The sequence below is a fragment of the Neolamprologus multifasciatus genome, chromosome 3 (genome assembly GCF_963576455.1).
Source record: "Neolamprologus multifasciatus chromosome 3, fNeoMul1.2, whole genome shotgun sequence".
Lineage (NCBI taxonomy): Eukaryota > Metazoa > Chordata > Actinopteri > Cichliformes > Cichlidae > Neolamprologus > Neolamprologus multifasciatus.
In genome coordinates, this window is record NC_140441.1 from 18428762 (window position 1) to 18445750 (window position 16989).

A 16989-nucleotide genomic window follows, 5' to 3' on the forward strand; every position below is an offset into this window, starting at 1 on the left:
ACTGAAGACTGAAGATGCTGAATCTCTACGCCTTGCCATTGATCCCTCTTGTGCCTTCATCTAGACAAGAGACATTAACTTAACCACTCTCATATGCTCTGTACCTACATCACCTTCCCTGACAGTCGTAGCTTGGCTCTTCTGAGGGTGAAATTATAAGAATGTGTTATTTTGCAAAGTGCTCTCTAGGGTTCCTAAATAAAATATGGCATTGAGGTCATTTCTTTTGAATTAATCCCTTCTTCTGAAATATAAGAACCTCTCATTCAACTATCTCCCATCCAAAACCATAAAACAAAAATATAATTTGAATTGGAGAGCAACAAAAATGAAATATCTTGGGGTAACCTTATCACAAAACGTTGAGAACTTATATAAACTTAACTACATTAACTTAGATAAGGAAATTACGAGTGATTTGGATAGGTGGGCTACTCTTCCATCAGATATTGGCGCTCGAATAGAGACGATAAAAGTATGTGTCTTAACCCGACTTCTCTACTTTTTTCAGTCACTACCCGTTGATATACCTGAAAAACAATTTAGATTATGGGACAAAATCATATCTAAGTTTATATGGAATGGTCATAGACCGAGAATTAAATTTGAAACACTACAGATAAGAAAGGATAAGGGGGGTTTGGCACTCCCAAATCTTGAGGCATACTTTTATGCTGCACAAATCAGGTACATCATTTGTTGGTGTGACAATGATTATGAAGCCAAATGGAAGAATTTAGAAAAATCAGCACAAGGAAGAGAAATTCAAAGCCTTATAGGAGACAGAAAAGAAACAATGAGAGTAATTAAACAGCTGAATTCAGTCACTCAGTTTATGCTTAAAATATGGTTTAACCTAAATGTCTTCCCCTAACGCTTCGACAAGCAACCATCTCACTCCTATTGAAGCCAAATAAGGATCCATTAGAGTGTTCATCATATCGTCCTATATCACTCTTAAATGTAGATTTAAAAATACTGTCAAAAACACTTGCTCTCAGGCTAGAGCAATATCTACCATTGTTAATTTCTCCAGATCAGACAGGTTTTGTGAAGGGTAGGCATGGTTTTTTTCAACCTGCGCAGGTTTTTAAACATATTACACACCAAGTCAACTGCAACCCCTGAAATTGCCTTATTACTCGATGCTGAGAAGGCATTTGACCGGGTGGAGTGGGATTATCTGTTTTATACTCTACATAGATTTGGATTTGGCCCTAATTTCATTTCATGGATTTGGTTACTTTACTCCTCACCTATGGCACGTGTTAGAACAAATTCGTTATTCTCTTCTTATTTCCCACTTCTCCGTGGTACGAGACAAGGTTGTCCCTTATCCCCTCGTCTTTTTGCATTATCAATTGAACCATTGGCGATTAAACTGCGAGCTGACAGTTGCATTAAGGGCATCTTCAGAGGTGACCAGGAGCACAAAATATCCTTATATGCTGACGACCTCCTGCTGTATATGTCAGAGCCTTTATGCTCTCTTCCCCGTGCTCTTGCCATTTTTGAATGTTTTGGTAATATTTCAGGTTACAAGTTGAACCTACATAAAAGTGAACTTCTCTGTGTCAACTCTATAGCCAGGAAGATTTCATTTTCAGATTTTCAATTTAACGTTAAATCAGGGTATGTGACCTATCTGGGGGTTAAGGTTACCCACTCTTACAAAGGTCTTTATGAAAGAAACTTTGTCCCGCTGCTTAAGGATACTGAGACAGATCTTCAGAGATGGAACAATTTACCACTGTCATTAATTGGCCGCATCAATTCTATCAAAATGAACATACTACCCAAGTTCCTTTATTTATTTCAATGTATCCCATGCTACTTACCCAATAAGTATTTTATAACACTGAATAAGCATATCTCTGCATTTATTTGGAATGGCAAAAGTCCACAAATTCGTAAAGATTTCATGCAGAGGACTAGGACAATGGGTGGATTAGCCTTGCCAAACTTTCAGTCTTATTATTGGGCAGCAAATATTCGAAATATGCTGTACTGGATGAGTAATTTTACTACAGAGACTCCAGCTTGGCTCCAAATTGAGTCATCCAATTGTGGCAAAATTTGCCTATCAGCTTTGTTGAGTTCAGCTCTCCCATTAGAACTATACACCTATAAACGTAACCCTTTGTTGTATGACTCGCTCAGAATCTGGGTGCAATGTAGGAAAAGGTTCGGGTTACACTTAATGTCAATTAAAGCACCTATCTGCTCAAACCATATGTTCCCACCCTCCATGATGGATTCTGCCTTTAAAATATGGGAAAGTAATGGCCTTAGACATATCAAAGACCTTTTTGTAGATGGGATTTTTGCCTCATTCCCGCAGCTCCTGAAGCAGTTTAATGTTCCTCTGCAACATTTTTTCTGCTATCTACAAATTCGCCACTTTGTACAGAGTCGATTTCCTTCATTTCCTGAACTACCTGAGGAAACTTCTTTGGATAAAATTATTAATATAAACGTTCATAAGAGAGGGGCGATTAAAGAAATCTATGCTATATTATTAGATCTTCAATCTCCTTCTCTCTCCATCCTTAAAGCACAGTGGGAGAAAGACCTTGGGATGACTATAACAGATGAACTCTGGCAATCTTTTCTCCGGAGGGTACACTCTTCTTCGATATGTGCCAGGCATGTGCTCCTTCAATTCAAGGTCCTACACTGATTACATATATCCAAGGAAAAGTTAGCCAAGTTCTATCCAGGAGCTGACCCTCTGTGTAACAGATGTAAAGCAGAAACAGGTTCGCTCCTTCATACCTTTTGGACATGCCCTAACCTTCATAACTATTGGGTGTCTATATTTAACACTCTGTCAGAGATGTATAACGTTAAATATGATCCTTCTGCTCTAACGGCTATCTTTGGGGTGATACCTCAAGACATCACTTTGCCAAAATACTATTCGAATTCTATTGCCTTTGCTTCACTTATCGCAAGGCGCCTTATACTTTTAAGATGGAAGCAGGAAGCTCCTCCCACACATGAACAGTGGCTTGCAGAGGTCATGAGGTTTTTACATTTAGAAAAGATGAGATATACACTGGCAGGTTCAACCACCAAATTTCTTAAGGCATGGCAGCCATTCCTGATGTACATGGAAACATTTAAAATGACCACCTTATCATGACCGCATGCCATATCTCTATATCACTATCATAGTTAACTGTACACTGAATGTCCCTGTTTGTTGTTGTTTGTTTGTTTTTTGTTGTTTTGTAGGGGTTTCTTTGGTTTGTTTATTTGTTTTCCTTCTCTATTTCTGTTATCTTTTGGGGTATTGTAAATACTGAACAGCAAACTACTGTATGTTCAATGTTTTGTTATTAACATGCTGCTGTGACTGAAAATAAAATTTATATAAAAAAAAAAAAAAAAAATATATATATATATATATATATATATATATATATATATATATATATATATGGTTTAACCTGATACGAAAATACAAACTAGAAAAAGAGCTTGGATTAATTCGATGGATAGCCTATGATGAGAGTTTTACACCCGGTTCTATGGACCAAAGATTTAAACAGTGGATTCCTACTGGATTAACAGCGATGTGTACACTAATTAAAGATGGGAATTTTATGAGTTTCCAGGAGATTAAACAAAAATATGACCTAAGTAATCAAGATCACTACAGATATTTACAGATTAGGGACTTTTTTAATAAAGAAGTAATACATAATGTAGATCTGGATAAAAATTCAATAATTAAAACCATAACTGAAGTTTACAAAGCAAAAAAAATTAGAGTAATCTCTACAATTTACGAGCATATAATGGAGGCAAGAGGGTGTACAACAACATACCTAAAACTGAAGTGGCAGAGAGAGTTGGGAGTGAACATATCTGATGAGGAATGGTCACAAACCTGGAAAATACAGCAGTCAACAACATCATCACGTGCCTGGAGACTGCACTGCTGGAAAAATGTAATTAGATTTTTTATAACACCCAAAATTAAGAACATACATACCGCATTACCACAACCGTGTTGGAGGGGCTGTGGAGAGGTAAATGTGAATCATTCCCATGTGTTCTGGTTCTGTCCCAAGATTACAAAATTTTGGGAAGATATTCATTTAGTTATAGGTAAAATTCTGGGTTATGCTGTATCTAAGACTTGTACATTATTATATTTTGGTGTCATTACGGGAAATGTGATGAAAGAAGATAGATACATATTGAAAATTATGCTTGCTTCCTGTAAAAAGGCAATTACAAGAAAATGGAACAAGATAGACTCACCATCACAGGACGAATGGATCAAAATTATAGATGAAATACAAACCATGGAACAATTGACCTACAGAATAAGGACTCAGGAAGATCAATACCATAAAAAGTGGGAGAAATGGACTGAGTACATAAACCCAACAGGATAAAGACCAACACATTGATAACAAGAAATGATCAAACTGTAGAAACAAAGAGATCCAACATGTTTTTTTTGTTTGTCACTCTTGAGAAACAAAAAGAAGGGAGAGGCAATGTTATATTAAGCCAAGAAATGTGGCTTGACAAACTTGTGAATCCTGTGATGTGACATTCTAGAGGTGCCACAACCTCATCAATCATTTCTCACTTACGTCATTAGCCCTAATTCTGCTGAAATATATAAGGACAAAAGGTGTTTTGACAGGAACATAAGGTGAAAGATTTACCAAAGCAAAGAGGTGAACTGCACCATTTTAAAATAAAAAAAAATGAAGAATCCAACATGATCCAACATGGGTTTTTTTTTGTTTTTTTTGTTTGTTTTTTGTTATCCTACTTGTTGTATCTATCTTTTTGTTGTTGTTGTTGTTGTTGTTGTTTTGTTGTATAGTGTATAGTGTTTAAAGAAAAACAATAAAAAGAAAGTTTAAAAAAAAAAAAAAAGAACCTCTCCTGGTTTTAATGGCACTTTGGATTTCCTTACTTTCTGTTCCACTTCCAAACCCAAATAGATGCTGACAAGCTGACACAGTAACATGGAAGAGGGAAAGAAGTTGGAAAGGACTACTACAAATAAACCTAATGCCTAACAATGACAAAATGTAAAATAAGAACAATAATAATAATAAAGATAAAAGATGAAGTAACAAGTTTTTAGTTTTTTGTTTATTCCAAATGATCATCCAGATGTCTGTGACATGTGACGACAAACACCATGATGGAAGGCCTTAGTCATCACATGCTTAAACTCATATATTTTTGCATATGCTGAACAGGCAGTCAGACATGCTGTAACTGTGGGGTAGAAAACAGCATGAACACCATACGGCAGGGCTCTCAAACTCCAGTCCTCGAGGGCTTGGAAAAGTTGCATGACACTGGCCCTTGAGGACTGGAGTTTGAGACCCCTGTCATATGGAATATGACAGGTGTGGTTGAACTGCATAAAGACTCTGAAGTTTCTCTTCTCTTCTGGCAGGACAGGAATGTGGCCTTGTCCTGTGAGCCACTGTAAGGATGTACTTAGAGTAGAACTGGACTGTCACCAGCCTCAGGCTCTTCACCCTTTTCAAAGACAAAGCAGTCATTTAGATAAAATATTAGATATTGTTTACCTGTAAATGCACAAAGTAAATTTTGAAATGTAATTATTGTCAAGAGTGAACAAGCACTGATAGTGTAATCTACAGCTGTGGCCAAACGTTTAGAGAATGAGAAGTGTTGTTTGCTTATTTACAAAGTTTGCTGTTTCAGTGATAGTTGTATATCATATTATATCACTTCAAACAGAGGTGATCCAGTAATGCTGCACTAACGAATTAGACTAACTATTCACTTTAGCTAAAGTTATTAAGTTAGCTAAAGAGTTGGGATGCTGTGTAAGACATAAATAAAGCTAAAATACAAAGGTTTGGACACTGTTTTGCATGTTTCCCCACTGTCAGGGGTCTCTGCAAGCATACAGAGGGGGTACTCTGAGAGGGTACAAGATGACAACTTTGGAATTCTACTAGAAACAGTCAATCATATTTGTTTGTCAAAGCTGAATTCAGGGCAAACTACGCTAAATTAGCGTTTTTAGCTAGCAGCTACAATAAGCATAAAAGTTACCTTACGGCTATCATTTGTTAACATGACGCTTGTTCTTATACATGTAATACATTTATTACCAACCTGAGAGTTTATCAGCTGGTCATTCGACATGACGAATGACTTCTGAAGTCTATTCAGCTCAAGATGCTATAGATTCCCGTCAGTAACACTTTTGGTCCGCTAGTAAAACGTAGTTCTATTAATCTGCGCTTGAACCGGAACCGGATGTAAGTTCCAAAAAACTGAATTTTGGAACTGAAATTGAATTGTAGAACTGAAACTGAATGGTGAGAAGTGAAACTGAAATTATTCTTGAGCTGAATTTTTAAAGGATAAAATGCAGTTTCAAAGCAAATCAATACATTTTCAAAATATAAAATTCAATTTCAATTTAGTGATGATCATTTTCAAACCATAAATTCAATTTCAAATTAGACTAATTCAAATTCAGTTTTCAAAAGCATTTATTCAAGTTACAATTCAGATTCAATCTGAGCAATTCAAATTCAAATTTAACTTATTCAAATTCAGTTTCTGATGGCACAGATTTCTGCCCATAAAGAATCGATATTTCAGTATCAATCCACACACCACTACTGATATCTACTCTGTATGATATAAGGAGTTATGACATGGTATGATTTTCTCACCCAATAAAGGAATATTTAATGTATCAATCTACTCTTCATTCTATCAGAAACAGTTATCACAGCTCGTACATTTTCTCTTTACACATATGTAAGCATTGAGCCAAATTTAGTAATGCCAACATATTTGTCTCTTATATATAATACATCTATATATACACTGTCAAAGATACTTTAAGTGAAGATTTAAGGCGATAGGAAATTTGAAAAAAATTTACTTGAATCTTTACTGAAGCCCAGTGAATGACACAGAGTTCAAGCTCACTGCTGTAATAATTAATCCTGATTAATATAATATTAGCCATATTATATTTACATTACCAAAGTGAGATTATGTTAGTCTCATGAACAACATTAGCTAATTGTTATTTACCAACTAATCTTAAGATGACTGTTCAGTATAGAAATGAAGCCCAACAATCATGTTTTTCAGCCTCAGATACTCAACAAATCAAAGCTCATGTAAGAACAAACAAACAAATGAACAAAATTTCTCCTTAATTTCTGTCAAACAACGCTGTAGTTGCCGTCATAGGCAACTCTCGCATTTTTATAAGATATTTAAGGTTGAAACAATAAGTAGTTGAAATATTAATAAATAAGAAATAAATAGTAATTCATGTTTCATTGCATTCAGACTTATCTGTTTAAATGTGTTTTTTGTGCTAATTGTGCAAATAGATAGGAACTTTTTCTAAAGTTCCGTCTGTTGTTGCTAAGAGGGCATTTTTTTTGTCTGTCACACTCAGCAAGCTAATTAAGAGAAGAGCCACAAGGTTTGCACGTCTACAGAAAGTTATAAAAGAGTGCCTTTTTGGACCTCCCCATGATGTAAAGATGAACGTTTTATTCCCTTTGAGTGAGGCCAATGAGGTAAATGTTTTATTTTGTTCCTTATCGTTGTATGTAAATACGCGAGTGTTGCGTGATACTCAAGTGCAATTATCGCAGTGTGAGGTGTAATGTGTACTTTATTGATCCTTTTCTTGGGATGTTTCGTTATATATAATGCTTAAGGACTTTATTAAGAATATTCATTTAAGTTTGTATTTCTTTTTAGTTCTGACTGCATTGTATCGGCTGTGGTTGGACATCATGTTAAGACATGTGGAAGAATCCTCCTGTCCAAAGTAAATGTCAGTTAAAACGCAAAGAACAAGTTGAGCTTTATTAAGACTCGAGGGGAGTAACAGTCAGAACTCAGCCTGCTTCGTGCTGGAGGAGAGAGAATGAGAAAGAGGTCTGCCGCAGTGGAGCCGAGTCACAGCGGAGCAGAGTGGGAATGGAGCTGAGCCGACAGCGCGCTTGGTCACGTGGTTAATCTTCCATCTCTCTCAAGCATCAAAGAAACCCAAACACACACATAGGTATCCCATAAGGCAACCAGAGTCCAGTGGTGCAGCTTGGTTAAGCTACAAAGAAGTAACACGTTTATACAAGTTAAATGTGGAGAGTAGATTTCGTTAGCTCATCTTAAAGGGACTGAAAGGGACTGAAGCAATGAAAGGGGAAGTGTGGTGGTTTTGGAGTAAAAGTTTAAGTTCATGTTATTAGTTGTTTATGCTAATTAACTGTAATTAAGGTACATTTAAGATGATTATAAGGGTTTTTTGCTTATTTTTAAGACTATTAGATATTTAAAGGTCACATTATAGTATTTTGTTTGACATTGAAGGTTATTTTCTGTTTTTACTACAAGTGAAGAGCAATTTATTATTTTGGTTTAAGTGATGGTGACATATATTTAAGTTGACTCTTTAAAGTAAAGCAATTTAAGTTCCTAGGTGCTTCATAAATACTATTCACATATTTGAGTTGACCTAGGTGACTCAAGTGTAATGTAATACCCTTTACTGTCTGTGACATGGAGCAAGAAGGCTGTGACACTGAAGCTGTGGAGCAGCAAGAAGCTTTTGAAGAGCAAGAAAGTTTGCAAGAGCCATGCACTAGTAAAGCTGCAAGAGAATCTGTGGCAAGATCTGAAAACTGCTGTTCACAAACGCTGTCCATCTAATCTGACTGAGCTGGAGCTGTTTTGCAAAGAAGAATGGGCAAGGATTTCAGTCTCTAGATGTGCAAAGCTGGTAGAGACAAAAGCCAAAAGTCCACAAAAGCCTGGCAAAATAAGAGTGGTGTTTGATAGTTCAGCAAAGTACAAAGGAGTGTCGTTGAACAACTACCTGCTTACAGGGCCAGAGTTAACCAACTCTCTGGTTGGGGTCCTGTGCCGATTTCGGAAAGGTCCATTTGCAGTGATGTGCGACATTGAGCGCATGTTTCATCAATTCAGAGTCAGAGAGGAAGATCAAGATTACTTTTGCTTCTTGTGGTGGGACAATGGAGACTTCAACTCTACTCCATCTGTCTATTGCATGCGCGTACACCTGTTTGGAGCTGCTTTTTCCCCTGCCTGTGCGAACTTTGGTCTCAAGTATATTGGTGCACAAGGTCAAGGCAAGTTCAGTGAAGCTACCATAAGGTTCATTGAGCAAAATTTTTATGTGGACGATGGTCTTATCAGTTTCCACTCAGAAGAAGAGGCAATTTTTGGTAAAGTTTGGTAAAGTAAGCTAAGGAACTTTTCAGCACAGGAGGCTTGCGACTTCACAAGTTTGTTTCAAACAGTAAGCAAGTACTTAATTTGCTACCGAAAGAAGACTGTGCAGAAACAGTAAGAAAAGACTTGTCACTGGGCGAGCAACAAATTGAAAGAGCCCTAGGTGTCATGGTCCTGGGACCTTTTGACCCAGCGTTTTGTGTTTTCTATAAGTGTGATTGTTGGTTCTGTTCTTCCTTTGTTTAGTGTTTACTCTGTTCTGCCCGTGTGTTCCTGTATCAAGTCCACGTTAATCACTCTCAGCTGTGTCCCCCACCTGTGTGTAATCTCCCTGTGTTCTCTGAGTGTTTTTAAGTCGTGTCTTCTGTCTTAGTCGTTGCTGGTTCATCTGTGTTGTTTACCTCGGTCTCCCTGCGTCTCTCCATCCGTCTCTCCATCCGTCTCTCCATCCGTCCTCCCTGCATCTACGTTTCTGGTTTGTTTTGTTAGCTCTGCCCAGTTTAGGTTCCAGTTTCATGTTCCCGCGCCATTGCTGTTTGTATTTTCTTTTGTTAAATAAATACTCACCTGCACCAGAGCTGCCACATTTTGGGTCCTATCTTCAACCCCACACGTCTGCCACACCGGACGTGACACTAGGTGTCAAATGGTGCATCAACTTAGATCATTTCCAGTTTCAAGTAGTTGTGAACGAGCATCCACTTTCCAGAAGAGGAGTGTTGTCGATGTTAGCCTCTTTTTACGATCCACGTGGCTTTGTGGCACCTTTTGTTCTACTTGGGAAGCAGATACTACAGCAAATGTGTTGTGAGAAAGCAGATTGGGACAAACCACTCTCAAGCGATCTGAAGTCACGGTGGGAGTCCTGGTTGTTGGATCTAAAAAATCTAGCTTATGTCAAAATTGACAGATGTTACGTGCCAAGAGATTTTCAAACAGAGCTTCACTATTTCTCAAATGCAAGTGTTTTAGGGTATGGTGTTTGTACATACCTGAGAGCTGTCAGTGAAGCAGGACAAGTCCACTGCTCTCTTGTCTTTGCCAAGTCCAGAGTAGCACCCACGAAGGTTACTACGGTGCCAAGATTGGAGCTGTCTGCAGCAGTTGTAGCTGTGCGGATTAGTGACATGTTCAAAGCAGAGTTGGAGCTAGAAGATGCTCAAGAATTCTTCTAGACAGATTCTGTTACGGTTCTGGGTCGGTTCGACCCAGCATTTTGAGTTTATTATGTTTTGATTTATTTTTGAATGATCGTTTTGTTACTCTTGTGCTTTGTTGATTATTATTATTATTATTATTGGAATTCTATGTGTCTGTTTATTCATGTTTCATGTTTATTCTGTATAAGGCTTTGGAGTTGACATCACGGGGTCTACGAATCTAAACAAATTCACTGTGTTGGAACGACGACGACAAGAAACATGCTTAAAAGCAGCTCAAAAGAAAACGGACGGTATAGAGACCGATTGCGTCCAGAGGCGAAGCAGCGGTACTTGAAAAAAATAGAGTGCATCGCAAATCTGGACCCATATGAAATACAGCAGTGGAGTAAAGACCCAGATGACACACTACCCCGATATCTGTCCTACCCCGATATCTTCACGTATCTTGTTTGTGGAGTAAGTGCTTACACTGCAAATCACTTTCGTAATTACAAGTCACTGGAGGCGCACATCCAATTTACAAACGGCTGGGTGCAAGATTTGGCTATTTTCAAGCCGCCAAACTCTGAGTACGTCGTCATTCATACCAAGGTAAGTCAGCTGGAGTGCATCGAGTGAAACAGCCATTTTCCACCCCCCACCATAATTAATGTTATACATTTATCATTGAACTGCTAAAATATCGTTATCATATTATGTGCCCATAATTGTAAAGTAGATGCAAATTAACACATTGATAATCGGGCAAATTATTAACACCAATTTGTGTCCTCCCTGTCTCATTTCATTTATTGTCTTTACATCAACCTTGTCCTTGTATGTTACAGGTACTGCACTCCCAAAGATTGAATGAACCTGCATTACGACCATGGGTAATTGTAAGCACCATGGGGAAGGTCGAAGCTGCACACTGCACCTGTATGGCCGGAGTTGCTGAGACCTGCACCCATGTCGCTGCACTTCTGTTTAAAGTGGAGGCAACAGTAAGGATCCGTGGCACAAAGACTGTCACGGATGAACCAGCCTACTGGGTTTTGCCGGGGAACACAACCAAGATACAGCCAGAGGTTGGCCATAACATTGACTTTACATCTTCAGCAGCACAAAAAAAGACTCTTGATGAAAATATAAACGGACCGTCTGTGGTGAAAGGCAGAAGAAGCCGTCCTTCAAAAAGAAAGATTCCTTCTGCTACGTTTGAGGAGTTGTCACCAGTGTTAGACACACTTCAAAAACACAATAAAGCAGTGTGTTTGTGTGGATTGGAGAAATACTACACATCACACACTGTACAGTCATCCACATTACCACTGTCTCTGGCGTGTTTGCACAACACAGGTGCACAGTCCGTTGGCCTTACCGAGCTACAACTGCACTGTGTAAAGTACATAAACGCAGCAAAAGTTACTGAAGAACAGGCAGAAGCTATCGAGGTATGCACAAGACTGCAACACAAGAGCCCAGAATGGTATGTGTGGCATGGTGGTATGTAGCATTTTGAACTTGTTGCGCAAACTGCCAATTACTCGCTCGACGTGGATTCTTAGGTGTGCAATGGCTCGTGTATTTTCTATGTCCTTGGCATCTAGCTGACAGAAGCCCCTTGTAGATGCTGGGATCTTAACCTCCGCACACATCATTCCCACCGCATCTCTGATGTCAAAGCCTCTGTCAGCCAAAACTACGTCCCCTGGTAACAACTTGTTAAGTATGGCACATTGCTCTGTGATGTGTTTATCTGATGCACGGCCCCCCCACCCCTTAGAAATGAATGAAATTGCACCTTGTGGAGTAATCCCGATCAGATATTTCATGGTGTGTGTACCCTTGTAGTGTGAGTACGTTTGAGCACGAGCCTTTAAATTAGATGGTCGTTCTGTACGAATTTCAAAACAGTCTACAATGATGGCTACCCGATTTCCAAAAGTGTCCGTAAATTGTGGAGGCATTGTTGCTTGCAAACAGTGCCTCTCTGGCCAGTGTACAAGTACTCCAAAGCAAGCATTCAAAACGTCAATTGTATCAGCAAAGATAGAAGAAAGAGTTTTGTGGGAGACATTGAATAGATAACTAAGATGCTGAACAGGAAGATCAAGTCTAATTCGCACAAGTGTGAGTAAAAGCATTTGGAAATGCGACAGTTTCTTTGATGCTGGTAGGAAAGCTTTTACATTCTCGAGCACGGACATAAAAATAGCAAAACAAGTAAAACCAGTGTAATATTTCACTTTTTCCGTGTCACCCTTTAAAAAGTTTTCATTCAGCTCTGTCTTGTCCAACTTTGATTTAAGCTTTCTGTTCTCCTCCAGCAGCCGGTTTATTTCTGCTCTGCTCTGTACACAGTGCACACAATCATTTGTCAGTCTTTGATCTTCTGTCTGTTTCTCTCTGATATCACTGTTTTCTGCATCTGCACCCGTTACCTCTGCTTCTACTTGTCCAACACAAATTTGGCCCTCAGCCAAAAAAACAAGATTGTTATGGTGTTGCTCTTCTGTGGTGTCCATCTCTGGCTGCTCTTCTGTGGAAACTCCTGCTGAGGCTTCACCTTCACACTCTGCTGCTCCATTGTGAAAGCCTGTCCAATAAAAAGAGTGCAAATACACAAGGGAATTTTTAAGTGGTTTATACATTAAGGCCGTATGAATACTCAAAAATGTTTGTGTTAATTGACTAAGATCAACTTTTAAAATAAGAGATTGTGGTTGGGGGTGCGGTTGTTGTTTACCTCCTACTAGTGCTTTTTTTTTTGTTGCCGTTGTGTTCGCCTCCTGTGATGGTCCGAATGTGATGTTCAGATTTCGGAGTGCCCCATGTGTAGCGTTGGTACCCAGTCTGGATTTGTTTGATCCATTTCATAGGCAGGCTTCCCTACAGTTGTGCAAAAGAATTAGCGAATCTTTACATAGCACATATGTCTGCAAAGTCACTCCATTCGATGTTTGATCGCAATTTCTATAACTTCCGAGACCACCAACGATAATATTATTCAGCTATATAGTGTGATATGAACATATTTAGAACTTACCGGAATGAAAATGTCTTGAGCGCACCAACTGATATCTGGAGATGTAACAGAACTTGATATCAGCTCGTCTCACGGCTGCTATCCAGGCTAGACGCCTTCGTTTGGTAATATCCGATACATGAGCTCCTTCATGTTGCTTCCAGGTTGGGAAAGCATAAAAAGACAACCCAAACTTATTCCCGTGCTGGTTGTAAGATCGAACATTGCAGCCGACCACACAGCAAGTACGAACCATGGCTATGCTTTCGCTCCTTTTTCACTTAGACCCCCAAAATGGCAGATCAGGCCAAAATCCTTTCCACGCCCACTCCCGTGACATCATGCTCCAAAGCCCTATACAAAACAACAGAACATGAACACACAAAGCTAGGGGTAAAAGAAAAAAGTAACAATTATAAGAATACACGCAAAAATTCACATACATATATTGTTTTGAGAGCCTTTTTGTTGGTGGAGTCTGATATTGATTGTATGTACAATTCCCTATCCTTAAAAAAATGACAGAAATATGCTGTTTTGTTAGTAAACTTACATTTATGGATAAAGAATTTAGCTAAAAGTATTAATAAATTTATCATAAAAAAACATGTATCATTCTTCTTGGGGAACTTAAAGAAACAGAATAAAACATTTTCCCATCGTAAAGAAAACTCCCTTAAAATATGGACAATAACAAACCTGCTAAATTCCTTCCAGAATCTCTGTGTAGAAGAACAGTACCAAAAAAGATGTGTCACAGTTTCTGGATGATCCCCACAGAAAGTACAATTAGTATTTATGTCCCTTTTAAATTTTACCATATAGTGACTGGCTGGATAACATTTTATGTAGAATTTTAAATGAGACTTCTTTTACCTTATTTACAATCAAATATTTATGGGGGATCATCCAGACTGTCTTCCACTTGATATCTGGAACATATTGGTTCCAATAAGATATATATGGGAGAGAGACGATATCTTCTTGGAATAAACTACGTATTCTCTTATTGCTGTTACCAAGTTCTTGTGAAAAGCAGATTTTTCCTATTGTTGACTCAGCTGGATCAGGGAGAGTGACTGAGGTAGATATTGAGCTGTCAGTGTTTTTATATAACATTAAAGTCCCTGAGGGTATGGCACCAAGCACCATTGAGAATTCCTGAACACTGATTGGAAAATTATATAGTGCAATAAAGTCGTTGTAAGTAAGTAGTTGTCCCTCTTTATTAACCAGCTGAGCCACCAATAGGATCCCATGTTGGACCCAAGTTTCCAGGAAAAGTGATTTATTTTTATATAAAATATCTCTGTCGTTCCAGATAAGGTATTTGTGTGGTGAGAAGTTGTGTTTATAAACGAGGGTCCATGCTAAGAGGACTTGCTTATGGAAGGATGAAAGCTTTACAGGGAGTTTCTCAACATTGTAATTACAATTTAAAATAAAATTAAAGCCACCAAAACGAGAGAAAATATGATATGGTATAAAGTTCCAGATAGAGGTAGGATTTTTAAGAAAATGTTTAGCCCAATTAATTTTGAAAGTGTTATTTAAAGTAGAAAAGTCTAAGACATTAAGCCCACCTGATTCGTACTTATTCATCAAAACAGTTTTTCTAATATAATGCGTACGGTTTTTCCATAAAAAATTAAAGAGCATACGGTCAATCTCTTTACTAATTTTCTTATCCAGATGTAAAGAGAGAGCAGCATATGTTAATCGGGATATCCCTTCAGCTTTAGTAATTAACACTCTACCTTTCAACGACAAGTCCCTTTGCAGCCACTGGTTGAACTTTTTTAGGGTTTTCTTTATAATTGGAGTGAAGTTTGAAGAGCATCTTGATTTTTGGTTTTTGGATATTAACAGTCCCAAGTATGTGACTTCTTGTTTAACAGAAATATTACAGATAGTATTTGCAGGGCAGTCTTTAATTGCTAGTAACTCACACTTAGATTTAGGCATAAACCAGAGGCTTCAGAGAAATCACTAATCACACTAAGGGCTGGAGGGATTTGGTTTGCATTTTTCAAGAAGAGTGTGGTGTCATCGGCTAACTGGCTGATGACGAGCTCCTTATCAGCTATGGTGATTCCTTGTACAACACTGTTTGAAATATTAATTGCAAGAATTTGTGTACAAAGTAAAAATAAATATGGTGAAATAGGACATCCTTGGCGAATACCACGTTTCAGGTCAAATCTCGGGGTGGAGCTGTTAATCATTTTAATAGAACTATTGCCATTTGTATATAAGGTTTTGACAGCTTTTGACCAAAAGTCAATACATGATTGCCTGGATCCTGTCTTATTGCTCCAAGTAAAGAGTCTATCATCTGGAAATTTTTCTCTCCAAATATCCACAACATTAAATTTTCCCATAAAATTTTTTAAGTTTGCACTGTATGAAGACTGCTGCCCTGGAGGCCACCTATCAACCGTATTGTCTAAAGTGATATTAAAGTCTCCACCAATTAAGAGGACTGAATTTGGGTATTTGGAGAGCCAGAAATTAATTCTTTCTTCTAAGGAGTCAAGTAATTTATCATTTTCAGTTTTGTTATTGTAACCATATGTATTTACTGCAATGAACGTACTGTTATTGTGTCTGATTATTGAGCAGAGGTAGTGTCCTAAGGTGTCACAGTCTGAGTGTAACACATCCCAGAAAAATGATTTTTAAGCGTGGCAACTCCAGCAGAACGCTCAGAGCCATGGGACAACCAGACTTCATTACCCCATTGTGATTTCCAAAAATTTGCATCAGCAGGTGTGGAATGACTCTCTTGGAAAAAGCAAAAATCTGTTTGAAATTGTTTGGCAAACAAAAACAAAGCTTTGCGTTTACAGGTTTGTCTTAAACCCCTGGTATTAAGAGAAACAAATGAAAAAGACAAAGTTATTAGAAAAAAGAAAGAGAAAAAGTAAATTCTAAACTTCTACAGCTAAGAAAATATCTATAGAATAAGGGGACCGGGTGCTGCACAATTTAGGTAGTAGAAAAGTAAAAACCCTGAGTGACTAAGCTTATAAAAATATAGTATTTAACTATCTGCTATGGTTTAAATATAGCTTTTTATAGATAAACACACTCTTCAACACAAAATAAAACTTTAACCTGAGGGTGAAAATATCAAGTTCACCATGTAAACAAGCTTACAGAAATGTCATTTCGGAGACTGAATAAGCGTCTCTATGAAGGAGGGAAAACTTCTGATGAATCCTCGGCCTCCCACGAAATAAGCTGGCTTACCCTCCTTACGGGCTTTGTCTATCATCGGCCACAGTTTGTCACAACGTTCTCTGTCCTCCCTGGACAGATCTTCAGCGAACCTCAAATGATTGTCCTGCAGGTAGGAGGATGTTTTGGCTGCTTTCCATACAGCATTTCTGTAGATTCGGGAGGTGAACTGCACGATGATGCCTCTAGGTCTGGTGCTACCTTGTCGCTTGGCTCCGAGTCGGTGTACGGTGTCGATGACGTCAGGCAGCCTATGATTTTGTTCTGGCAGAACAGACTGGCATATCTCAATCACCTTTCCCCTTACGTCTTCTTTCTCAG

The 16989-nt window shown here is 38.2% G+C and overlaps 2 protein-coding genes across 2 annotated transcripts in view; one reads left to right on the forward strand and one right to left on the reverse strand.

The window, feature by feature from the left end:
- The window catches only part of LOC146521839 (uncharacterized), a 121997-nt gene that overhangs the window by 22946 nt on the left and 82062 nt on the right, over positions 1 to 16989 (forward strand). The gene's annotated exons all lie outside the window — the stretch shown is intronic.
- Positions 11897 to 13805, reverse strand: LOC146521841 (uncharacterized; the record flags this gene model as incomplete). The annotated part of the gene is made up of 1 exon (XM_085154106.1): positions 11897 to 13805. A coding segment is annotated over exon 1 (1158 nt), but the record flags the coding sequence as incomplete, so codon positions are not given.